Source organism: Mirounga angustirostris, unplaced genomic scaffold (assembly GCF_029215605.1).
Source record: "Mirounga angustirostris isolate CCGP_5_RB_7025 unplaced genomic scaffold, mMirAng1.0.hap1 SCAF_15, whole genome shotgun sequence".
In the NCBI taxonomy this organism is placed as follows: domain Eukaryota; kingdom Metazoa; phylum Chordata; class Mammalia; order Carnivora; family Phocidae; genus Mirounga; species Mirounga angustirostris.
This window is the reverse complement of record NW_026991723.1, coordinates 81,804,435-81,831,906: the sequence shown is the minus strand read 5'-3', so window position 1 is coordinate 81,831,906 and position 27,472 is coordinate 81,804,435. Positions and strand designations below refer to the sequence as shown.

At 39.4% G+C, this 27,472-nt stretch overlaps 2 protein-coding genes across 2 annotated transcripts in view; both read left to right on the top strand.

Moving 5' to 3' along the window:
• The window catches only part of LOC123849976 (olfactory receptor 1L8-like), a 254,310-nt gene that overhangs the window by 176,136 nt on the left and 50,702 nt on the right, over positions 1-27,472 (top strand). The gene's annotated exons all lie outside the window — the stretch shown is intronic.
• Positions 11,494-12,433, top strand: LOC123841188 (olfactory receptor 1J1-like). Its single transcript, XM_045870851.1, is given in 3 exon segments — positions 11,494-11,596; positions 11,599-11,775; positions 11,778-12,433. Coding segments are annotated over 3 exon segments (936 nt in total).

The following is a 27,472-nucleotide window of genomic DNA, read 5'->3' as shown; positions in this document are numbered from 1 at the left end:
TCTACCCACCAGGTAACCCAAAGAAAATGGCTTTCTTCTCTTTGGTGATTATTATGAAATGCAAAGTGGGAAGAGACAGGACCTTTTTGGGACAAGGTTTTAGTACTTTCTTGACAAACTTAGGTTTGGTTACATCAAATAAAAATAGTTTTCAAGGAAGAAAGAAAAGAAGGGGGGAAGGGAGAGAGGGAGGAAAAAATAACCCACAAAGAAAACAAACTTGTAAATTGGAAAAAATGTTGATACACACACAATCCAGAAAAATGGACTCAAAGTTTAAAAGCTTCTGAATTGTTGAACACTACATCAAAAACTAATGACGTTCTCTATGTTGGCTAACTGAACATAATTTAAAAATTAAAAAAAAAATAAAGCTTCAGGTTCTTTGAAACTGCCCTTTGAAGAAAATGATCATTTACTGTGGCATTAGTCATTCTTTGGAATGAGATATATATGACAAAAAGAGGAGTATTTATACCTTGAGTTAATAATCTTTGAGGGTTTATTTTGGCCTTTTTAAAATTAACATATAATGTATTATTTGTTTCAGGGGTACAGGTTTGTGACTCATCAGTCTCACACAACACACAGCACTCACTACAACACATACCCTCCCCAATGTCCATCACCTAGCCACCCCACCCCTCCACCCCTCTCCCCTCCAGTATTTTGGCCTTCTTGATATCTGGGTTTAGGGGGTGGTAGATAAAAGCAAAGCTTATAGCTGGGCAAGCTTTTTTTCTGGCTCTGATGACCTTGTATTACTGCCACAACTTCATGTACCCCAGAACAAAGGGACTCAGGAGACTGTTAACTCAGAATTGTTGATGACCAACAGCATTCTAGGTAAAAGCCAGAGAAAAAGTGACCAGAATATTGTTGAGTAGCAGCTTAGCAAACTCAAAATATGCCATAAGCTAGCTTGGCTAGGCACTGGACTCACCGGGAGGGACGCAGCAGACACTTGGTGCACTGGGGAGGGAGAATCTATGGAGAGGCAAGTCAGTAGATTGAACAGACAGCAATACTTGAATACAGGATGTAGGGAGCTCAGATACTGGTATAGGAAGCTATACAGGTATTGGTACCAACAGGAGTAGACTGCAAGGCACAGACAAAGCTATGTGAGGTGGGTTTGGACAGATTGAAATACAAGGAGTCAAAATGGAGACCCCTTATATGGAAGTCTGATATGCTACAGACAGAAGAGAGACCTGTGGCAGGTAGCATGGCATAGAAGGCAACAGAGGAGCTTACACTTGGGTGGATGAAAGACAAAATTCTAGCTGGAAAGCAAGGGACAAGTTATTGCACATTTCACAGCACCTTGTAGGACTCTTCAGGTTTTGGAGACAGCACATACCACACCTGGAATACTGCTTTAATTGATTTTTCAAATGACTTGATAGACTGCCAATTTCAAATGGGATCTAAAGCAATAGAGGGTTTGCAGCTGATTCAGGCTATGGTGCAAGGGAGCCTACTAATTGGATCATCGATGTTGGCAGAACCCATGGTGTTTGCTGGAGGTATCCATGGTAGTTAATGGCACCACATGGAGCCCCTGGCGAAGAGTTACAATGCGGTGTTTCTGGAGCCAGGGGCTACTGGCAAGTTCTTGGGCTTTAGTAGAGATGGAGTGCCTAACCATGGGCCATCATGTGACTGGAGCTGAGTACTGCCAGGCACAAAAATTCATAAGGTCAGGTAGATACAACAGCAAATTTTGCATTAGAAAACAAAAGTAAATTTTAGAAACAGGTGGCCTGGATCCTCATTTCATCTATGTTGTGTTGATGTCTCTCCCTCAGTTCGTACCTATGGCCACCATCTTGAAACATCTGTAACAAGACAGGAGTGGATCTGAACAGTGTAGGAGGTGAATGTACAGTCCCCACTCATAACCATTTATTGGCCCATCTTAGTGCACTCTGGCTAGAACTTCAACTATCAATATTTTTATGTCTTTGAGGGCTTTCTCTGGCCCCAGGAGCCCGGGCTGTCTATAAATGCAGCAGGCTGGAAGTGCCAGAAAATCAACACTCTCTGTTCTCCACAACCACATCCCAGAGGCCCTGGTTAAATACAGACAGGAGTTGGTACACAAATAGCCTAGCTCATTCTCCCCTAGGGTGGAAAAATCTGAGGTGTGTTGGAGTCTAGTGTTTTTGCAATGGAATTAGCTTCATTTGCCCAGGTGATAATTTTGTTAAGAGATGTCCTTTGTTTATAGCCTACTTCCCCTGTCTTACTTTCTCACCCTCCTATTGCTGTCTCCTTTGATCCCCAATAAACTATTTGTCCTTAATTCTTGTTTCAGAGTTGGCTTCCAGAGGAATCCAAGTGAAACAATCTTTTATAATGTGATAGTGATTTTCTATTATAGACTGTTAGAAAACCACATTCTTATCTTCACTATGATTCAGTAAGCATTTTTAAAGTGGATCTAAAGGGCTGGTATCCAAGATCTATAAAGAACTTCTCAAACTCAACACCCAAAAAACAAATAATCAAATCAAAAAATGGGCAGAAGATATGAAAAGACACTTCTCTGAAGAAGACATATAAATGGCTAACAGACACATGAAAAAATGTTCATCATCATTAGCCATCAGGGAAATCCAAATCAAAACCACACTGAGATACCACCTTACACCAGTTAGAATGGCAAAAATGGACAGGGCAAGAAACAACAAATGTTGGAGAGGTTGTGGAGAAAGGGGAACCCTCTTACACTGTTGGTGGGAATGCAAGTTGGTACAGCCACTTTGGAAAAGAGTGTGGAGGTGCCTCAAAAATTTAAAAATAGAGCTACACTATGACCCAGCAATTGCACTCCTGGGTATTTACCCCAAAGACACAGATGTAGTGAAAAGAAGGGCCATATGCACCCCAATGTTCATAGCAGCAATGTCCGCAATAGCCAAACTGTGGAAAGAGCCGAGATGCCCTTCAACAGATGAATGGATAAAGAAGATGTGGTCCATATATACAATGGACTATTACTCAGCCATCAGAAAGGATGAATACCCAACTTTTACATCAACATGGATGGGACTGGAGGAGATTATGCTAAGTGAAATAAGTCAAGCAGAGAAAGTCAATTATCATATGGTTTCACTTATTAGTGGAACATAAGGAATAGCATGGAGGACATTAGGAGAAGGAAAGGAAAAATGGGGGGAGGGGAATTGGAGGGAGAGATGAACCATGAGAGACTGCGGACTCTGAGAAACAAACAGGGTTTTAGAGGGGAGGGGGAAGGGGGGATTGGTTAGCCCGGTGATGGGTATTAAGGAGGGCAGGTACTGCATGGAGCACTGGGTGTTATACGAAAACAATGGATCGTGGATCACCACATCAAAAACCAATGATGTATTATATGGTGACTAACATAATAAAATAAAACAAAATAAAAAAGAAACTGAGAAAATATCCCACCAATTACCAATAACAGGAAAAATATAGTCACATATCTTCAGATATTACAATAAAATAAGAGGATGTTATAAATAACATTATGCTAATATATTTGAAATTTTAGATTAAATACACAAACTCCTATAAAAATATAACTTACTAAAACCTGAGGTGAAAAGAAATTTAAAATCTGAATAAATCTGTAACCATTAAAACCTTTCCTCAAAGAAAATTCCCGGCCCAGATGGCAAAAGAAAGAAAGAAAGAAAGAAAGAAAGAAAGAAAGAAAGAAAGAAAGAGAGAGAGAGAGAGAGAGAGAGAGAGAGAGAGAGAGAGAGAGAGAAAGAAAGAAAGAAAGAAAGAAAGAAAGAAAGAAAGAAAGAAAAGAAAGAAAGTGGATCTCTATGTGCACAGTCCTAAGGAATAAAAATTCAGGGATAAATTCAACAAAGATCATGCTTTCTTCTCTCTCTGCACATGTATTTAGAAAGGCAAAGGCCCCATAAAGCAGTGGGATATAAACTATTTGCTAGTGGCAATAAGCATTTCCTTGTTGGCTGCAGGTTATTTTTAGGAGAGGGACTATTCCCTGAGGCTGCAGGAACTTGTCCTTTGATTTTCAGAGCCTGTGTAATGAATGGGGGTGGGGAAAAGAGCAATCAGACACAGCAATGATGCCTATTAGGGGCAACTGCCTTTCTCTTCTCAAAGTTTGTCAACCCTTATACCTTTCTTCCTAGACCATGAAATTCAGCAACGGTTCACAAGACTCTGAAATTTTCTTTGCTTATAAAATAAATATATGATTATATAAACATTATGGCAGAGAAATATTTTTAAAATATATAAATGCCTCTCTATTCCCTATAAAATGTAGCTTCTGTTAACATTTCAGAGCACATCCTTCCAGGTTTTAAAAATATGATAATCTGGGGCACCTGGGTGGCTCAGTCAGTTAAGCATCTGACTCTTGATTTTGGCTCAGGTCAAGATCTCAGGGTCATGAAATCAAGCACCACAAATGGCTCCATGCTCTGCATGGAGCCTGCTTAAGATTCTTTCTCTCCCTCTCCCTCTGCCCCTCTGCTTGTGCATGCATGCTCTCTCTCTTTCTCAAAAAAATAAAATAAAAATATGATAATCTGCATTTTCATATAGAGTTATAAGCATGCTTATATATAATTTTCTGTTATGTTCTTTCAAAAGTTATATCCTAAGTTTTTCATAAATATCATTGGTATGGCTATGTAATATTACTTCCAATGAATGTGTACCATAGTTGCCTTAACACTTTCCTTATAGGTTGAAACAGGCTGTAACTCCTTATCTTTTTATATTATACTGTAATTAGATATCTTTCTAATCTAATTCTAAAGAAAGCTTTTTCAAAGTACTTGAAAAAGTATTGGGCAAAGAGTAGAAACTGTTATATGTCAAAGCCTACACCACCAACTATCAAACTCCAGTGACTCCTGTTTTGTGACAGATTTTGGCACATGGATCAGTTTATTTCACCTCTACAAATTAACTATCAACTGGGTGCCTTCAGCATTTGCATGAATGAACCACTCAACAACCTGGCTTATATATTCTTTGATCTCATTTTCAATGACCTTGACCTCTATTGTACTTTAGCCATCTCTTCCCATGGCCATATTAGGAAGACTTGGAATTACTTTACCCATAAAATATTAAATTTGAATATTCAATTCTTTGCTCTCTTTCCCCTACACCCATTATGCAAAATCATTGGCTTCATAAATTTTCCAGTCTCTGATCCTATCCTTTTTCTCCCAAATTTCTTTTTTCTTCATTCTGTTAACCTCTCCAGGATTGATCTCATGTTTTATTACCAATTTGCCCAAGGCTTTACCTCAGTGGTCTTCCAAACTACATATCTAGCAAAGCTTCATTGTTGGATCAGTCCAACTAGCCACCTTCTGGACTTGGCATTTTCATTTATTCTTCAGTCCACTGTAATCCAGATTCTGTTCCCTGCACTCACTGACATATTACATCACCAAAATCCTTCTTATTCCTCAATTCAATGGGTGGTTTTCAAAACTTACCATTCTCTTCCCTTAGCTTCAGTGGTCCCACATTTTTTCCTTCTATGTCTCTGTTGTTTGATGTCTTTTGGGGACACTCTTTCTTTGTCATTTTCTTGACTGTCAGTGTTCCTTATGGTCTGTATTCAGCCCTGTTCTCTTCCCTTCCCTTGCTTTTCTTTCCCTCTCTCCCTTCTCCCCCACTTCTTCTCTCCCCTCTAGTCTTGAACTTTTTTCTCAACTTTTCTTACTCATCTCATTTCTTTTTAGGCAATCTCATCCTCTTGTATATTGATGGCTCATGAATTTCTCTCTTCAAAATATATCCACCTGCCCCCTGACTTTCTTATGGATGATCCATAGTACTTCACACTAAGTTGTTAAAAACTTCTCAGGTCTGGGGCACCCGGGTGGCTCAGTCAGTTAAGTGTCTGCCTTCGGTTCAGGTCATTAAAACAGAGTCCTGGGATCAAGTCCCACATTGGGCTCCCTGCTCAGTGGGGAGTCTGCTTCTCCTGCTTCTTCCGCCCCTCCCCCAGCTTGTGCTTCCTCTCACTCACTCGCTCTCAAATAAATAAATAAATAAAATCTTAAAAAAAAACCTTTCCAAGTCTGTTTTTATTTCTATGTCTCCTATCTCAGTAAGTAGCTCAGCCATACAAACTGCTGTCCAACCCACACATTTAGAGAGATTTTAAATGCCTTCATTTTTTATAGTCTATCAAAATCAATTCATATCAAAATGACCACATTCTTTAGATTCTGACTCTGAAGGAGACTTGAATCCATATAGTTCTTTCCAACTCCATTGTCTCCTAGACAGACTTTGTAACCTCCCACCTAACCAGCTGTGGCCACTTCCTAACATGTCTCTTTGCTTCTTGCCTGGCATCCCATCACTCCATCCTTGCCCTTGAACATCCCCTCCAGCTGCTGCTAACAAATGGTCATTATCCATTCTTCACCTACTGTGATAGTTTTTAATATGACACTGTCAATCTTCTGATCAAATTCTTCTATGGCTCTCTCTTTGCTTTTGGATAAAGTATAGATTGTTCATCATGTCTTCCAAGGTTCTGCATGATTCATTCCTGCTAATTTCTCTGGCCTCATATGAACCTCTTCCCCTGTTGAAGCGTACATTTCAACCAATCTGATTTTCCTGATACTAGTTTCCCAAATTTGTCATCCTTCCTTTTCTCCAGGTCTTCTCCTATTCCTCTGGTTTTTTCTCCCTTCCCAATGCTCTGTCTCTATGCTGTCCATGTCACTTTTTGCTTGTTTGAATTGTCTTGGGTCTCTGCTGACTCGTAACTTCCTAAAGCCTACCTTACTGGATCCCTTAATTTTGGGTCTGATACCCCTCCTCTGTGCTCCTATGGCAGTCAGTGCCCACCCTCACTACAACATTTGACACACTATTCCTTTTGTCCCGCCTCCTAGATTGGGAGCTCTTGCAGACAAAAAAACAACAACAATAACAACTGTGTTTTCAAATCTTTACTCACTATACCTCATAATATTCTTGCCACATAGAAGTTACACAACATTTTGAGTAAATGAATGAGTAAATGAATGAATTATTGAAAAAAATAATGAATGAAAATGCTATCTCCTCCACTTGATTCTATGTCTCTTCTCTAATTTTGCCAATCTGAATGGAGTAGGTTTCTGAAGGCTTCTCACACTCATGGTTAAAGAATATATATTAAAAAAAAGAAGAATATATATTGAGCCCTGCGTGTGTGCCAACTATCATTATGTGTCATGACTGACTAAATAAATAAATAAATAAAAATCCTGCACACATTCGGGTGTTTCTAAAGGAAGAAAAAAATTCCTCTATTTTTGAGAAACAGAAGCCCAACTATCCTCAATAAACGTTTTTATTTCCCAGAGACTACTAGCAACTCTCTTCCCAGTTTCAGATTAAATGTGAGAAGGATGTTCGTATGATACAGAGCCTGTTATTATGAGAGAGGCATCATGGTGCAGTGGAATTAGGCTTTAGGTTTGAAGTTACTGTGTTTGGGTTTCAGTCCTCATTTGGCATTTTTTTGAGCACTCTCAAATACAATAAAATGGGAGAAATGGTATATACTTCAGGAATTACTGGGAGGGTTAAATGAGTTTAATGATGTGAAAATTCTTTTTTAAAAAAATTATTTATTTATTTATTTATTTATTTATTTATTTATTTATTTATTTATTTATTTGACAGAGAGAGACACAGTGAGAGAGGGAATGAATACAGGCAGGGGGAGTGGGGAGAGGGAGAAGCAGGCTTCCCATGGAGCAGGGAGCCCAATGTGGGCCTTGATCCCAGGACGCTGGGATCATGACCTAAGCTGAAGGCAGACACTTAACGATTGAGCCACCCAGGTGCCCCCGGTTTGAAAATTTTTTACAAATAAGTGAATCTGCAAACGAGTCCTCATTTATATTCCCAAAGGAGTTGACTATCGTGTATGGCAAAGACACATCTCTACTGGGAATGGTTAAGGGAAATGCAGTAATTATTTCCAAATTGTCCAACACCAGAAATTTGTGGCCTTGATCCCCTGGTTCCCAACCTAGCTGATAAAAATTGATACCTTTGTCATTGTCTTGGATCTGGTGAAAAAGAGAGCGTACCTCCTCTTCATTTGAGGGTTGAGCTTGTGACTTTTTTCCCTGTCCCAGATCTAAATAGTTTGGAGAGAAAATGAGAAATTATTTCCCATCCTGGAGCTGACAGTCCTTGAATTTATCATTACTGAGTTAGGTAAGAATAGTGCTTATAGACTTCACTCAGCAGTAAGTGTGTGTGTGTGTGTGTGTGTGTGTGTGTGTGTGTGAATGATCTGCTACAGAAATCTTGCATATGATGATACTTTTGCCAAACACTTATAATTTTGTTGTATCATCTCTAATAACTCAGGTGAACATAATAATTATAATTCCTTAAGGTTGGTATTTCCTTGTAGGAAAATGTTATCTCTTTTACAGTTTTGCTGAATATATGGCATGCATTCACACTATGAGAAAAACTTCCCAGGTTAAAAAATAATAATAATATAATCTGCATTGTTTTTCCAAATAGTTATAAATATGCTTACCTACAATTTTCTGTTATGAGAAGTTATCTTTGTAGATCCTATAGCTGGTATCCTAGTCTTTGTATTTGCTTTTGATCATTTGATTAAGGACTGAAGCCATGCAACCACCGAACTGCTTGGGGGAAATTACAAATCCCATCTTCTTCTCCTTAATGAGGAGCACATATCCAGATGTCTCTTTTCCATCAAACCATGGTCTGAGGCAGTATAGCATGGTGGTTAGGAACATAGATTTGAAATCAGATAGATCTGGGATTGAATTATCTGTCCATAATTTTCATGCTGAATGATTTTAGGCAAATTACTCATACTCTCCGAGCCCTAGTTTCCAACTGGTTAAATGAAAAAAATGACTTTTTTGCGGTCCTGTTAGGCTGAGATGATATAAAGTACATGTCACAGCAGCTGGCCTATATTATTCACACAATAAATATGTGATTAATGAATGATTTTTATTATAATGTTATTGTTATCATGATTATTAATATTACCTTCTAGGCACATATCTTGAAGGCACAGATTTTCATTAATCCTCAAACTTCCTGATTTACTTCCTATAATTCTTTTATTTTATTTTACTTTTTTAAGTTAAATTCAATTAGCCAACACACAGTATACTTCCTAAAATTCTTGAGTGCTCTCAGGCAACAAGTTCTGTCTTATTTGAAGGTATAATTAATGAAGGCATGTAATATAGTGGGAACAAAACAGTCTTTGAAGACAGATAGACCTGGGATCAAATTCCAAATTTACTACTGCTATCTAACATTGGGCAAGTTTCATCACTGAGTTCCAGTGTTCTTGTCTCTAAAACGAGGATCTGGATGTCTATGTCGAAAGGTTGGGAAAGGAAATGAACAGTATTTGAAAAGCACCTGGCACGAATTAGGTGCTAAGTCAGATTTTATTAACAATGTGACTATTTTTAGCCTTATAGCAGCCCAACTGCAAAGATGGTGAATTTGTTTTTTGTCTGCAAGCTCTACTTTCACTCTGCCTATAATCCCCAACCTTCTCTTGTCTTCACTTTGTCTGAGGAGGTCAGTGCCCTTGTTCTGCCATCCAAACCTGGTCCCCAAATATGAATGGCTCCCAGCCATCCCATCTCAGTGAGAGGGTTGGCCATGGGAATTTCTCTTCCAGGAATATTTACTTTAGTTGGGCACTTAAAGCCTTTTTTTTCTTGCTGAATGAATTTCAAGTACCAGCAGCCTATTGAGTGTGGTATTTTGGGTGGGGATGTGGAAGTTTCAGTGTTGTTCTGGAAATCACACTACATAGGCATCGTTCTGCATGTTCCCCCAAGAAAAACTGACCCAGATAATTTGAAGAATCTCAAGTAAATTAGAGAGAGTGTTCTGTCATTCATTTTCCACAATCCATGAAGATGTTGGGGTCAAGGTTGGGTCCAAAGTGCTGGAATCTGTGCAGAAAGCTAGAGGCTTCTGCTTCTAGGACTAAGTAGAAAACTCCCTTTCACCTATTTCTGGGATACCTAATAGAAAACCATTCATAAATATTATGATTTGATATCTGGTTCCAGACATTACAGTGAGTGGCTCCCTTTGCTATTGCCTTTGAAAGTTATTGTTCAACATGAATTTTCAACTACTAGATTAAAATGGTTCATGATTACACTCTTCCTTTCACTCATTTGGGGGTGGGGGATCCAGGTCTGGTGGTACATGGTTGCCTTCCAGATCCAGTTGACAAAGCAATGGTGAGGCCAAGTCCTCATCATAAACATGTCTGTTTCTAGGCTCTCTGTTTTCCTCCATTGTTGTATTAGTTTATCTTTGTAAAGATACATTTTGTTGTAATCAATATACCTTTACAATAAGCTTTGATATGTTATAGTGAATCCCTGCCTTCTCTTTTAAAAAAAACACGTAGATATTTTGATAAATATTGATTTAGGTTAGGAAATAAATCTCTTATAGGCTACTTTAGGGACACTGAAAAGATTAGAATTCCTTTTAAAAATCACATTTGGCTTTTAGATCATACTTGAACAGGACTGATGTAAGTTTCTTAAGAGGATACTGTGATGAATTTAACTGAATGTGACATCTTTTATTAGAACAAATTTATATTGTGTATTCGTTAATTATCTATGATAGATTCTGGGTCTACAGCCAATGAACAAATCAGCAGTAATCACGGAATGTGTCAAGAAGCAGAGGATGAAGAATTAAACAGATCACTACACACAAAATTATGAAGGGCAATGAGATTTCTTTTTTTTAACGTATTATTTACTTATTTTAGAGAGAGATAGAGAGCTTGAGCAGGGAGGTGGGGAGAGGAAGAGGAAGAGAGAATCTCAAGCAGACTCCACACTGAGCGTGTCTCAATCTCATGACCCTGAGATCATGACCTGAGCCAAAATCAAGAGTCAGATGCTTAACCAACTGAGTTTCCCAGGTGCCCCATGGGCAATGAGATTTCTGATGTCAAGTAATTTATTCTGCTTCCAGAGAACAAACTCTGGAGTCCAAATCCCAGCCAGTCCTTTTCTTACTTCAGTGACTTTGAGAATGTCTGCCTCAGCTAGCCCATCTGAATAGTGGAAATAACAATGGTACCTCCCTCAGTCATATACTTAAGACTGTTGAATCAGTTACTATACATGAGCTATTTGAATAGTGCACAAGGACCACATTCAATAAACATTAACTGTTAGTATTATAATTTGCAGAGACTGGCACCAGATTGAGAAAGAAAGTGGTTACATATCCTAAATGTACATGTTTTCTACATTTATCCAGCAAAATATGCCTCAAATGTAAGAAAATATGAATGAAGACATTCCTAAATCAAAAGAACCTCTTTGTTATACTATGCCACAGTGATCACTTTTTTATCCAGAAACATTCCACATTTTCCTTTCAATTTTCTCACTGGTCCCCTTCAGCTGATATACCAGCATGAGGAGGGAGAACCAGAGCAGCGTGTCCGAGTTCCTCCTCCTGGGGCTCCCCATCCGGCCAGAGCAGCAGGGTGTATTCTTCACCCTGTTCCTGGGCATGTACTGACCACAGTGCTGGGGAACCTGCTCATCATCCTGCTCATCAGGTTGGACTCTCACCTCCACACCCCCATGTACTTCTTCCTCAGCCACTTGGCCTTCTCTGATATTGCATTCTCATCTGTCACTGTCCCGAAGATGCTGATGAACATGCATACTACGTACAAATCCATTCCTTATGCAGGTGCATTTCACAGACATATTTTTTCATATTCTTTGCTGATTTAGACAGTTTGCTGATCACTTCAAGGGCCTATGACAGGTATGTGGCCATCTGTCACCCTTTGCATTATACCATCATCATGAGTCAGAGCATTTGTGTCACGCTGGTGGCTGGGTCCTGGGTCGTTGCTTGTGCTTGTGCTCTTTTGCATACTCTCCTCCTAGCTCGGCTGTCCTTCTGTGCTGACCACACCATCCCCCACTTCTTCTGTGACCTTGCTGCCCTGCTCGAATTGTCCTGCTCAGACACTTCCCTCAACCAATTGGTGATCTTTACTGCAGGATTAACAGCCATTATGCTTCCATTCTTATGCATTGTGGTTTCTTATGGCCATATTGGGGCCACCATCCTCCAGGTTCCTTCTACCAAGGGCATCTGCAAAGCCTTGTCCACTTGTGGATCACATCTCTCAGTGGTGACTCTCTACTATGAGGCAATTATTGGTCTATATTTTCTTCCCTTATCCAATAACACCAACATCAAGAACATAATTGCTTCATTGATGTACACAGTGGTCACTTCCACGTTGAACCCCTTCATTTATAGCCTGAGAAATAAAGACATGAAAGGGGCCTTGAGAAAACTCTTGAGTAAGAAAACATATTCTTTCAACTGATAGTTTCATTTTAAAATATCCATATGATCTTATTTCCTCAATTACATGTAAATACAAATTACTGTAACTATAGCTTACTTGTCTTCTTTCCATGGTGTCACACAGACATACTTTGCTGACATTATCCTTGCACCTGTTAGGGAGACTAGTAAAATGGGACATGCCTTATAGGACTTAATTTGCTCTTTTCTTGGATAATGGGATCAGAAAATACTTTGAAGATGTTGTATCCACTTTGGCTGGTGTCATCAAATGGAAACCATTGGGGCTGGCCTTTCCCCAAATTTTTGGATTGTTATAAAATATATTTGGTCTTTCATGCATACATTTCTAAGGAATTTTCCATTTTGATGATGATATGTCTCCTTCTTCACTCAGACATCCAGGTATTCAGGGACTCTGAGCCCTTCTAGAACTTCCAAGAAGAACATAGTAAATTTTACTTTCCTTACATAATAATTAACACACTCCTTTCTTGTCCTTCAGGAATACAACCCACATGTTCTTTCTTCCTAAACACGCACAGATATTCAGCAACAAAATAAATGTCACCTCAGTTGTCTCAGGTACTGGTCTAAGATGCATTAAAATCATCTAATTTAATTCTGACAACAATCCTAAGTGCTATTTTGAGAAAACTCATGCTCAAAGAAATATTTTGGCAAAACTCATGCTCAAAAAAAATCTTAACATCAGAGTTAGTGAAAGAAGATTTGAATCTTGCTGTCTGACTCTAGAGCGATTCAGCATGGCAAGGAATATAATTGTTCATATGGAACACTGTGTCCTTGGGAGGAGTAATTAGCTCAGTCTAGTGGCAGAGGATATGAAAGACTCCCCCAGAGAAGGTGCTGCTTTACCTTAACAAATCAGAATTAATCAGACACATAAAGTTCTATCTTGTCCTGGTGATCACAAGAAGAGGGAGCAGCATGTTCAGGATATTAAACTGGAAGTTTCAACTGAGGTACCAAGATTTGATAGACACCAGATGCCAAAGTGAGTTGTAAGACACAAAATGTAGATGTTTATAGGAAATGCCCAATACTCAATTTCATAACTCATGAGCCTCTCAACGTAGACATGGGTCTAAAAAGTGCTAAGAGCTAGCTATGAGAGGTTCTCATAAAGTGGTGGGGAGTTTTTCTGAGGAAGCTGCACAGTGAACCCCAAATCCTTTCAACAGACAAGGAGGTGCTTTCCTCCTCACTTCAAGCTTAGTGGGAGAAGCTTCAAAAGAACCATTTAGAGAATTTAATATGTATCTCTTACCTTGATGAGAACAAGAGCAATAGGAAAGATGAAATGGGGAGGGAGAGGGAGAATTGGAATTATGGAATAGAATTATGTTTGAGAAATTCCTTCACTTCTTTTCATGGTGGGGCAATAAAAGCAAAAATGTTTCCTATGTGTGGAATCACTATGCTGTACACCTGAAACTAATGTAACATAATGTGTCAACTATATTTCAATTAAAAATAAAAAGGTTCCTATGGACTACAGGTGGGTTATGTGAGAGAGAGAACTGGTGGGAAGCCATGTTCAGTTCTCCCCAAGAAGACCATGAGCAAGTCTAGGAAACTCGGAGAGAATAAGAGATCTGTAGGGAATGTACCACCACAAAACCAGGGGCTCTGAGGGGAAGCAATCCCAGGAAGAAATATACTTTAGTTATATCACAGAGGATGTGTGGGAAGGGCAGCCTGGGAGTCTCTGAGACAGGGAAGTTGTTTTTTTTTTTTTTCTTTTTAAAGCTCCATACATACTTGGTTTAAACCACCTTGAGAATCACATGATTTACTAGCGGGTGCGAGTAAAAAAGCCTCAGTGGGGGGTGGAAATCTCCAAAGTGCTGTAAAAACTGGATCCTTTTGAATTGTTATCAAAGCAGATACTATTGATATTCTGTTTTACTATTCTGATGACATGTAGCTCAGCTTATTATTACACAGTATTAATTAGGTCAGGGGTACGGGTTTCCTTCTAGAAACTCAATTGGCTTCTTTTTTCCCCCAGGTCACAAACTTCCCCCATACTTTGAACAATGCCTTACATATTAGCTGTCAGTCATAAAGTGTGTGTGTGTTGAATGATGTTAATATATTTGAGTTTGAAGGACATTTACTCTGACACCGACACTATAGAACCATTATCAGTCTTGTAGGTTATTTTGCTAAACAACTTTATCCTTTGAACAAGAGTAAGGGTGGACCCACCTAACACTGAATTATCTGCAGTAAATGGTTCTAGAGGCGGTATTCTTACTATTTATGTAAATTCAAGATGTTCCCTCTGACTAGAAATCTGCATCTATCATTCCACAGCCTCTGCACTTTTCCTGATGCCAAATCCCTTCCTCGTTGTCTATAAAATAGAGTGATTGCATTTTCAAGGTGACTTTCTCAAGGAAGCACTTAAAGTCAAGGACACAAATCATAAAATAATGCATTAATGACTTTAATCACATTAAAATTAAGACATTGATAGATAATTTAAAAAAGCTAACAAGCTTCCAATAATGGAAGACATTTGCAACATATACAACTGACAAAGGATTAATTTCCAGATTATATGAAGTCTGTCTGACAATGCAATAAATAGAAGAGAAGCAATCCAATAGAAGAGCAGGGAAAATACATTATCATGTATTACACAAAAGAAATTTTGTACCGATAAGGATAATGATGGCTGCAGTAATAGGGGTCCAATGTGGGTCTTCTAGCAGGTTGATGGCATTTCACTATGCAGTAATTTGGGAACCAGGCTCAATGATCTCTCAGGGCAGTAGGTAATTTTCTGTCAGACAATAGGGGAAAAAACACAGATGTTTCTTTAAAATTCTGGCCAGAATGTGCCACATCGATTAGCACTTAGATTAGCAGGGAATGTGGCAGCAATCTCCCACTGACAACTTAACACATGAGAAGAAGGTCATGAATTTTTGGTGGATAGCCAGCCATCTCTGTCACAAATATCCAGTAAGCATAGGTTAAGATGCTTTACCTCATAAATAGTCAGAGAAATTGAAAGTAAAACCACAACAAGATACCATTCTCTATTCACCAGAGTCACAAAAATTAAGAAATCTGTTGTTGTTGAAAAAGTAAAGTAATAGGAACTCTCATACTCAAGAAATGGAAATTTAAATTTAATAACTTTAAAAAATTAATAGGCTTTATTTCTTAGAGCAGTTTTAGGTTTACAGAAAAGGTAAACATAAAGTTACTATATGCTTCATCCCCACCCCTGCCCAGTTTGCCCTGTTATTAGCATCTTGCATCAGTGTGGAACTTCTGTAATGATTGAACCAACATTGATGTATTATTAACTAAAGTCCATAGTTTACACTAGAGTTCACTCTTTGTGTTGTATAGTTTTTTGTGTTTTTGATAAGTGTATAATGATGTATTTCCACTGTTATAGCATCATACAGAATAGTTTCACTGCCCTAAAAATCCCCTTTGCTCTATGTATTTACCTTTCTCCTCATCAAGCCCTGAGCCCTGGTAATCACTGATCTTTTGTTGGCTCTATAGTTTGCCATCTCCAGAGTGTCATATAGTTCGAATCATACAGTATGTAGCCTTTTCAGCCTGGCTTCTTCTTCTTTTTTTTTTTTATTCTTATGTTAATCCCCATACATTACATCATTAGTTTTAGATGAAGTGTTCCATGATTCATTGTTTGTGCATAACACCCAGTGCTCCATGCAGAATGTGCCCTCCTCAATACCCACCACCAGGCTAACCCATCCTCCCACCCCCCTCCCCTCTAGAACCCTGTTTGTTTTTCAGAGTCCATCGTCTCTCATGGTTCGTCTACCCCTCCGATTTCCCCCCCTTCATTCTTCCCCTCCCGCTACCTTCTTCTTCTTTTTTTTTTTTTTACTTAACATATATTGCATTATTTGTTTCAGAGGTACAGATCTGAGATTCAACAGTCTTGCACAATTCACAGCGCTTACCAGAGCACATACCCTCCCCAGTGTCTATCACCCAGTCACCCCATCCCTCCCACCCCACCCCCCACTCCAACCCTCAGTTTGTTTCCTGCGATTAAGAATTCCTCATATCAGTGAGATCATATGATACCTGTCTTTCTCTGTTTGACTTATTTCACTCAACATAATACCCTCCAGTTCCATCCACGTCGTTGCAAATGGCAAGATCTCATTCCTTTTGATGGCTGCATAATATTCCATTGTATATATATATATACCACCTCTTCTTTATCCATTCATCTGTCGATGGACATCTTGGCTCTTTCCACAGTTTGGCTATTGTGGACACTGCTGCTATAAACATCGGGGTGCACGTACCCCTTCAGATCCCTACTTTTGTATCTTTGGGGTAAATACCCAGTAGTGCAATTGCTGGATCATATGGTAGCTCTATTTTCAACTTTTTGAGGAACCTCCATACAGTTTTCCAGAGTCAGCCTGGCTTCTTGATACAACTACTTTATAGAAGAGTTTAGCTGTGATAGTTGAGTGGAACATCACATGCCTACAATCCAGTAATTCTTCTGGGTATATAATTTATAGAATCTCTTGCATAATGTGCTAGATGATGTATAAGAGTGTTTGTAGCATATTTCTCTTAATAGCAAAATGCTGAAAACAAACAAAATAGCCATAAAACTAGAACAAACAAGTGAGTGATAGTTTCACAGTGGAATGTAATAAATTATGGATGAATTTAACAAGGATGATATCAGACAACAAAGGCAAAACCTTGAAAAATATTCAAGTGATTTAAAGAACTCACACCTAGACTATTTATTTCATTTATATGCAGTTCTAGAGCAGGCTAAATTGAAGGAACACTACAGATGTGTTAAAGCTTTAAATAAAAGTAAGAGAATATTGAAATATTAAAAACATTGGGTACTTTCTTTTTTTCTTTTTTAGAAGTTAAAGAGTCAAAATTAAAAGAATATTTTAATTAATTGGCCAAAGGGACCCTCAGGATAGTGGCCCCAATATGGCCATAAGAGACCAGGATGCATATGAATGGCAGGGTAATGACCACCCTGCCTACAGTTATAAAACTAATACATACCATCAAAAAATCAAACAATACTGAAAAATATAAAGAAGAAAGTAATAATAACCCATAGCCCCAATACTCTAACAAAACAGTATGAACATTAGGACATATACATATGAATACATATACACACACTTAATGGGTATCTACGTAAAAATTATTGGGTCCTTGCAACAGGAGAGGAAGATACAGTTGCAGAGGAGACAAGGAGCTTTAACAATATTGTTAGTTAACTAGAATGTCTTACTACTTAAGCCTAGAGATTGTTAAATGACCATTTCTTTTAATATTATTCCTTAAAGTTTGATTATATGTCACATGTATATAAACACATACACACATATTCATACATACAACATACCATGTATATATACATATAAATTTAAGCCATATATATGCTATATATGCTTTTTTGTATGCTATCTCCATATTTTTTAAAGTTATTTATTAAATAAAATTTCCAGTAAAATGGGTAAAAATATTACTCAAGTTTGAAAAATATTCAAGTGATTTTTTTTTTTTAAGATTTTATTTATTTATTTGACAGAGACAGAGACAGCGAGAGCAGGAACACAAGCAGGGGGAATGGGAGAGGGAGAAGCAGGCTTCCCGCCGAGCAGGGAGCCCGATGCGGGACTCGATCCCAGGACCCTGGGATCATGACCTGAGCCGAAGGCAGTCGCTTAACCAACTGAGCCACCCAGGCGCCCCAAAGATATTCAAGTGATTTAAAGAACTCAGGATTTGACTTCACACATACAACATTTTAAGTACCAGCTTAGTAGCATGGTGCTACTAATTGGAGATATAAGAGTAAATGGGACACACGGGCCATCTTCCCCCAGGATGCTGACCCTTGAGAGAACACCTGACAGAGGACAGACTGAAGGTATGGGTCTACGGTCAGATGATTCCTGTTGAGATTCCGGTTCCACCACTTGCTAGCTGTATGACTTGTGGAGCTAAATCTGTCTTGGCCTCATGTGATGCTTCTGTTATGTAAAGATACCAATATCACACATTTGTAGAAGTTAATAAGAGAATTCTAATTCCATACACATTAGTATCCAAGTACAGTCCTACATACAATAAACACACAAAGTTTTAGTGATTATTTTTATAACAGGATAAGTATCCAAATAAAACCAGGATCAAATTCAAGGATTTTATGAAACAACATAATGAGATGGTCAGCACGAAGGACCAAGTAGCTGATCTAAAACTTGGGTTAACCTGTCTGAGTGCTCACACTCTCAGAGGAGTTCCTGAGTTCATTTCCTATCACTGGGGGTAAATTTCCTGCTGGAACTTGACTTAGTGCATGTTCATCTTTTTTTGCCAAGAAATAAATCTCACTTCAGTTCTCCATCTCTCTCCCTCTGTGTCTGGTGCTTGAAGCTGGCTCAGGTCTCAGTATTCATGGGCAGGAAGATGCCTGAGACCTGAGACCTAGGATCTGGGATGTGGGAAATACTGAAGGACTGGAGGTCTCTGTTGGAATTCACAGTTACCTGATTTACCATCACTATTTCCTAGTATCTTCCTAGATCTTTATGCTGAGAATAATTGACATTTAATGAACACTGTGTCAGACAAATCTGTTTTTGCACTATTGTCTTATTAATTTTTTTTTCACAGTCCTACAAGGTATATGTTATCATAACTTCATGACACATGTACTCAGGAGGGTTGAAAAACCAGCATGATCACATAGTTAGTAACTGCTATAGTCACAATTCTCTCTCATGTTTTTTTTTTTTTTTAAATTTATTGGAATCTCTGCTTCTATAACCCCACTGTTTCTCCCTCTCTTTAATTAGACAAAAGAGCCAGGATCTTTTTTTTATGTTCAGTTAGCACATCATTAGTTTTTGATGTAGTGTTCAGTGATTCATTAGTTGTATATAACACCCAGAATCTTAAAAAATATTATTTCAGGATTTGAAGGGGTCCTGCTCAGATAACTGTGGCCAATGATTCCTACAGCCCTTTAGTTTGTAAAATACTTTCATATTTCTTCAGTTTCACTCAGTCCATCAATGTTTATTTTGTATCTGGGAAATAGAGAAGACAGGGAGGTTTTGTTTTTTTTTTCTTTCATTTTATTAACAGGAGTAGGGAAATCACTTGCACAGTGTCACATAGATAATGCATAGTAAAGACTGCTCTCTGAAAATCTTTTCACTAGAGAGAGAATTTACTGCTTCCATGGGAGGTAGAGGGGCTGGAATATAAGCCCTGACAGTTGTTTGTTTTCTGTGTTTTGTTTGTTTGCTGTAATGCAAGTGCCTGACTTAAGCTTTGTTGAGGCATCAATTTCAAAGAGGCATAGGCTATCTTGAATAAATACATTGCCAACTACACGACCAGATAAAGAGCTAAGCCTCCTCTCCCCACAGAGGTTTCTTTGATTTCATGTTTGTTTTGTTTTGTTTTGAAGGGCATGAATGAGAGAAATAGGAAAAAAAATAGCATACAGAGATATGTCTTTAGTTATGTAAGAAATATGGCTATTCAGTACCTATATTTTTGGAAAATGAAGGACCATAAATTCTCTGATTAAAAAAAAATAAACATCTTGGTTGATTTCTGTAATAGACCACGTGGGCAACTTGTCTTTTCTTTGTATTTTAAATTTTTGCTCTTGTGCTTTAAATTCACCAATAAGGAGCAGGCCCTCAAAACTCTAGACCCTCACTCTTAACCACAGTAAAAGTAGAACCCCAGGCATGTGCTGTTTTTCTCTATCTGTGACCTCACTGTGCGGTCCCACATGTGCTATGTGATTTCCAGGTCTTTGTAAGTAGTAAAGCTCTATTTTTCAAATATTCCTGATGGTTGCTGCTGAAAGCCATCTTTCAATCAAAACAAAAACCACAACGGCCAGTCCAACCACAACATTGGGTATTGAGGCTGAGACTGGTACAAAACAGGAGCACTGGGTGTTTTACACAACAAATGAATTGTTGAGCACTACATCAAAAACTAATTATGTTTGAGTTCTTCTTTGCCAATTTGAATACATTTTATTTCTTTTTGTTGTCTGATTGCTGTTGCTAGGACTCCTAGTACTATGTTGAACAATAGTGGCGAGAGTGGGCATCCTTGACGTGTTCCTCATCTTAAGGGAAAGGCTCTCAGCTTTTCCCCATTGAGGATGATATTCGCTGTGGGTTTTTCATAGATGCATTTTATGAACTTGAGGAATGTTCCCTCTTTCCCTATACTCTGAAGAGTTTTAATCAGGAAAGGATGTTGTATTTTATCAAATGCTTTTTCTGCATCAATTGAGAGGACCATACGGTTCTTCTCCCTCCTCTTATTAATGTGTTCTATCACATTGATTGATTTGTGAATGTTGAACCACCCTTGCATCCCGGGGATAAATTCCACTTGGTCGTGGTGGATGATTCTTTTAATGTATTGTTGGATCCTGTTAGCTAGGATTTTGTTGAGGATTTTGGAATCCATATTCATCAGGGATATTGGTCTGAAATTCTCCTTTTTGATGGGGTCTTTGCCTGGTTTGGGGATTAAGGTAATGCTGGCCTCATAGAATGAGTCTGGAAGCTTTCCTTCTGTTTCTGTTTTTTGAAACAGCTTCAGGAGAATAGGTATTATTTCTTCTTTGAATGTTTGGTAGAATTCCCCAGGGAATCCATCAGGCCCTGGACTCTTGTTTTTTGGGAGGTTTTTGATCACTGCTTCAATCTCGTTACTGCCAATTTCTTCCTGTTTCAGTCTTGGCAGCTTATAGGTTTCCAGGAAGGCCTCCATTTCATCCAGATTGCTCAGTTCATTGGCATATAGTTGTTGATAATAATTTCTAGTAATTGTTTCTATTTCCTTGGTGCTAGTCGTGATCTCTCCCCTTTCATTCATAATTTTATTAATTTGGGTCCTTTCTCTTTTCTTTTGGATAAGTCTGGCCAGTGGTTTATCAATCTTATTAATTCTTTCAAAGAACTGACTTCTAGTTTCGTTGATCTGATCTACTGTGTTTCTGGTTTCTAATTCATTGATTTCTGCTCTAATTTTAATTATTTCTCTTCTAATGCATGGCTTAGGCATCATTTGTTGCTTTTTCTCTAGTTCTTTAAGGTGTAGAGTTAGTTGGTGAATTTGGGATTTTTCTGTTTTTTTGAGTGAGGCTTGGATGGCTATGTATTTCCCCCTTAAGACCGCCTTTGCAGTATCCCATAGGTTTTGGACCGATGTGTCTTCGTTCTCATTGATTTCCATGAATTGTTTAAGTTCTTCTTTGATTTCCTGGTTGACCCAAACATTCTTGAGCAGAGTGGTCTTTAGCTTCCAAGTGTTTGAATTTCTGCCAAATTTTTTCTTGTGATTGAGTTCCAGTTTTACAGCACTGTGGTCTGAGAATATGCAGGGAATAATCTCAAAATTTTGGTATCGGTTGAGACCTGATTTGTGACCCAGTATATGTCTATTCTGGAGAAAGTTCCATGTGCGCTCGAGAAGAATAAGTATTCTGTTCTTTGAGGGTGGAATGTTCTGTAAATATCTATGAGGTCCATCTGGTCCAATGTATCATTCAAAGCTCTTGTTTCCTTGTTGATTTTCTGCTTAGATGATCTGTCCGTTGCTGAGAGTGGAGTATTGAGGTCTCCTACAATTAACGTATTATTATCAATATGACTCTTTATTTTGGTTAACAGTTGGCTTATGTAGATGGCTGCTCCCATGTTGGGGGCATAGATATTTACAATTGTTAGATCTTCTTGTTGGATAGACCCTTTAAGAATAATATAGTGTCCTTCTGTGTCTCTAATTACAGACTTTAGTTTAAAATCTAATTTGTCTGATATAAGAATTGCTACCCCAGCTTTCTTTTGAAGTCCGCTGGCATGGAAGATAGATCTCCATCCCTTCACTTTCAGTCTGGATGTATCTTTAGGTTCAAAATGAGTCTCTTGTAGACAGCATATGGATGGGTCCTGTCTTTTTATCCAGTCTGCAACCCTGTGCCATTTTATGGGAGTGTTTAGGCCATTCATGTGGAGAGTGATTATTGAAAGATACGAATTTATTGTCATCATGTTGCCTGTGAAGACGTTGTTTTTATAGATTGTCCCTGTAAATTTCTGTTGTAGATCACTCTTGGGATCTTTCTCCTTTTATAGAACCCCCCTTAATATTTCTTGCAGGGCCGGCTTAGTGGTCACATATTCTTTCAGTTTCTGCCGGTCGTGGAAGCTCTGCATCTCTCCATCCGTTCTAAATGAAAGCCTTGCCGGATAAAGTATTTTTGGCTGCATGTTCTTCTCATTTAGTACCCTGAATATGTCTTGCCAGGCCTTTCTGGCTTGCCAGGTCTCTGTGGATAGGTCTGACGTTATTCTGATGTTCCTCCCTCTGTACGTAAGGAATCTCTTCCCCCTAACTGCCCTTAAGATGGTTTCCTTGGTTCTAAGATTTGCAAGTTTTACTATTACATGCCAGGGTGTTGGCCTATTTTCCTTGATCTTGGGAGGGGTCCTCTCTGCCTCTAGGACTCGAATGTTTGTTTCATTCCCCAGATTAGGGAAGTTCTCAGCTACAATTTGCTCAAATACAACTTCTAGTCCTCTCTCTCTCTCCACTCCCTCCGGGATTCCCATTATTCTGACATTGGAACACTTCATGGTGTCACTTATTTCTCTGATTCTATTTTCGTGGATTCTGAGTTGTTTTTCCCTGGCCTCCTCTTTTCCCTTTTTATCTATTATATTGTCTTCCAGGTCGCTTATTCGCTCTTCTGCCTCAGTTACCCTAGCTGTTAGATTATCTAGATTGGATTGGATCTCATTGATAGCATTTTTAAATTCTGCCAATTCACCTTTCATTTCTGCCCTTAGAGACTCTGTGTTGCCATTAATTGATTTCTCCATTCTAGCCATTGTCTTCCTAATTGCTAGCCTGAATTCCATCTCCGATATCTTGGTTATATCTGCATCCATTTGTAAATCTGCAGCATAAGTCATAATCTCTGAGTCTTTTCTATTTTGGGGGCTCCTCCTCCTGGTCATTCTGTTGATGGGTGGTTGAGGGAATGTATAGAGTCCAAATGATTGACCAGAACCCAAGCAAGATGCACCTGTTTTCTTGGGACCTTAGGGTTGCTGGCCTCTTGTTTTCCCAGCCTGTCTTCTGGGGGAGGGGCCTGCCGCACTGTTACTCAGGCAACCCTGTTTGGGCGGAGTTGCCCTGCCCCCTGTGGCGGGGGATGGGCTCATTGGGAATCAGTTTTGGGGGCTTTTGTTCTCTGGCGGCTTTCCCTGGCAGCTTTCCGCGTCTCTTCCACGAGTCAGAGCAGAAGAGACCGTTTCCAACCCTCTGCCTCAGAGCAGAGAGACCGCAGTCTGTTCTTCAGTGAGCTCTCCAGGCCACACCATCTCCGTTTCTGTCCGTGCTGCTATAAACTGCAGCGGCCTGGGTTGTGCGCCCCTCCGTGGTGCCCCCAGTCCTGCCTCCAGGTCGGGGCATGTCTCTGCCCTTTGTGCTTCTAAAACCACCAGCTGCTCCCAGTTGGGTTGCCGGCGGCCCCGCCACTCTGGGTTTCTGCCCTGGGGCTGCCCTGAAGTCCTTTCCCCGCCGCTACCGGTCTGCGAGTCTGTGCCCGTCCCCAGTGCGCAAGGCTGTTGCTCACCGGTAGTGTAGGGTCCCCACAACCAAGCTCCCTCCCACTGCTGTTTATCCTCTGATATCTGCCCACGGAATCATGGCTCCCTGCTTTGTACCTCAAAACCAACCACCTGGGATGTTCTGTTTGTAGAGATCCAGATCTTCTTACATCTCAGGCTGGTTTTGTGGGTGCTCAGAGTGGTCTGGTAGATATCCAGCTCAATTCCAGGGACCAGTTGAAATAGGGTCCCCTACTCCTCCGCCATCTTTCCTCCCCTGAAATTCTCCTTTTTGATGGGGTCTTTGCCTGGTTTGGGGATTAAGGTAATGCTGGCCTCATAGAATGAGTCTGGAAGCTTTCCTTCTGTTTCTGTTTTTTGAAACAGCTTCAGGAGAATAGGTATTATTTCTTCTTTGAATGTTTGGTAGAATTCCCCAGGGAATCCATCAGGCCCTGGACTCTTGTTTTTTGGGAGGTTTTTGATCACTGCTTCAATCTCGTTACTGGTTATTGGCCTATTCAGGTTGTCAATTTCTTCCTGTTTCGGTCTTGGCAGTTTATAGGTTTCCAGGAAGGCATTCATCTCATCCAGATTGCTCAGTTTATTGGCATATAGTTGTTGATAATAATTTCTAATAATTGTTTCTATTTCCTTGGTGTTAGTCGTGATCTCTCCCCTTTCATTCATAATTTTATTAATTTGGGTCCTTTCTCTTTTCTTTTGGATAAGTCAGTTTATTGATCTTATTAATTCTTTCAAAGAACCAACTTCTAGTTTTGTTGATCTAATCTGTGTTTCTGGTTTCTAATTCATTGACCTCTGCTTTAATCTTAATTATTTCTCTTCTAATGTGTGGCTTAGGCATTGTTTGTCGCTTTTTCTCTAGTTCTTTAAGGTGTAAAGTTAGTTGGTGAATTCGGGATTTTTCTATTTTTTTTTTTAGTGAGGCTTGGATGGCTATGTATTTCCCCCTTAGGACCGCCTTTGCAGTACCCCAAAGGTTTTGGACTAATGTGTTTTCATTCTCATTGGTTTCCATGAATTTTTAAGTTCTTCTTTGATTTCCTGGTTGACCCAAACATTCTTGAGCAGAGTGGTCTTTAGCTACCAAGTGTTTGAATTTCTGCCAAATTTTTTCTTGTGATTGAGTTCCAGTTTTAAAGCATTATGGTCTGAGAATATGCAGGGAATAATCTCAAAATTTTGGTATCGGTTGAGACCTGATTTGTGACCCAGTATGTGGTCTATTCTGGAGAAAGTTCCATGTGTGCTCGAAAAGAATGAGTATTCTGTCATTTTAGGGTGGAATGTTCTGTAAATATCTATGAGGTCCATCTGGTCCAATGTATCATTCAAAGCTCTTGTTTCCTTGTTGATTTTCTGCTTAGATGATCTGTCCATTGCTGAGAGTGGAGTATTGAGGTCTCCTACAATTAACGTATTATTATCAATATGACTCTTTATTTTGGTTAACAGTTGGCTTATGTAGATGGCTGCTCCCATGTTGAGGGCGTAGATATTTACAATTGTTAGATCTTCTTGTTGGATAGACCCTTTAAGAATGATATAGTGTCCTTCTGTGTCTCTAACTACAGTCTTTAGCTTAAAATCTAATTTGTCTGATATAAGATACCCCAGCTTTCTTTTGAAGTCCGCTGGCATGGAAGATGGATCTCCATCCCTTCACTTTCAGTCTGGATGTATCTTTAGGTTCAAAATGAGTCTCTTGTAGACAGCATATGGATGGGTCCTGTCTTTTTATCCAATCTGCAACTCTCTGCCGTTTTATGGGAGCATTTAGGCCATTCACATTGAGAGTGATTATTGAAAGATATGAATTAATTGTCATCATGTTGCCTGTGAAGTCCTTGTTTCTACAGATTGTCTCTGCAAATTTCTGCTCTATATCTCTCTTAGGGGCTTTCTCCTTCTATAGAACCCCCCCTCAATATTTCTTGCAGGACCGGCTTAGTGGTCACATATTCTTTCAGTTTCTGCCGATCTTGGAAGCTCTGCATCTCTCTATCCATTCTAAATGACAGCCTTGCCAGATAAAGTATTTTTGGCTGCATGTTCTTCTCATTTAGTACCCTGAATATGTCTTGCCAGGCCTTTCTGGCTTGCCAGGTCTCTGTGGATAGGTCTGACGTTATTCTGATGTTCCTCCCTCTGTATGTAAGGAATCTCTTTCCCCTAACTGCCCTTAAGATGGTTTCCTTGGTTCTAAGATTTGCGAGTTTTACTATTACATGCCAGGGCGTTGACCTGTTTTCCTTAATCTGCCTCTAGAACACAAATGTTTGTTTCATTCCCCAGATTAGGGAAGTTCTCAGCTACAATTTGCTCAAATATATCTTCTAGTCCTCTCTATCTCTCCACCCCTTCAGAGATCCCAATAATTCTGACATTGGAACGTTTCATGGTGTCACTTATTTCTCTAATTCTCTTCTTATGGATTTTGAGTTGTTTGTCCCTGACTCCTCTTTTTCCTTCTTTTCTATCACTTGGTCTTCTAGATCACTAATTTGTTCTTCTGCCTCACTTACCCTAGCTGTTAGATTATCTAGATTAGATTGGATCTTTGATCGAATTTTTAAATTCTGCCAGTTCAGCTTTCATTTTTTCCCTTAGAGACTCTATGTTGCCATTAATCGATTTCTCCATTCTAGCTATCGTCTTCATAACTGTTACCCTGAAGTCCATTTCTGACATCTTGGTTATATCTGTATCCTTTTGTAAATTTGTGGCAGAAGTCACAGTCTCTGAGTCTTTCCTATTTGGGGGGTTCCTCCTCCTAGTCATTCTGTTAAGGGGTGGTTGAGGGAATGTACAGAATCCAAATTATTGGCCACAACCCAAGCAAGATGCACCGACCTTAGGGTTGTCGGCCTCTTGTTCTCCCAGCCTGTCTTCTGGGGGAGGGGCCTGCCGCGCTGTTACTCGGGCAACCCTGTTTGGGCAGAGTTGCCCTGCCCCCTGTGGGGGGTATGGGCTCAGTGAAAACCAATTTTGGGGGGCTTTTGTTCTCTGGTGGCTTTCCCTGGTGGCTTTCCCCGTCTCTTCTGAGAGTCAGAGCAGAAGAGATCATTTCCAACCCTCTGCCTCAGAGCAGAGAGATCGCAGTCTGTTCTTCAGTGAGCACTCCAGGCCACACTATCTCCATTTCCATCTGTGCTGCTATAAACTGCAGCTTCCTGGGTTGTGCGCCCCTCAGCAGGGCTCCCAGTTCTCCCCTCCAGGTTGGGTCATGGGGGCACATCTCTGCCCTTTGCACTTTTTTTTTTTATTCTTATGTTAATCCCCATACATTACATCATTAGTTTTAGATGAAGTGTTCCATGATTCATTGTTTGTGCACAACACCC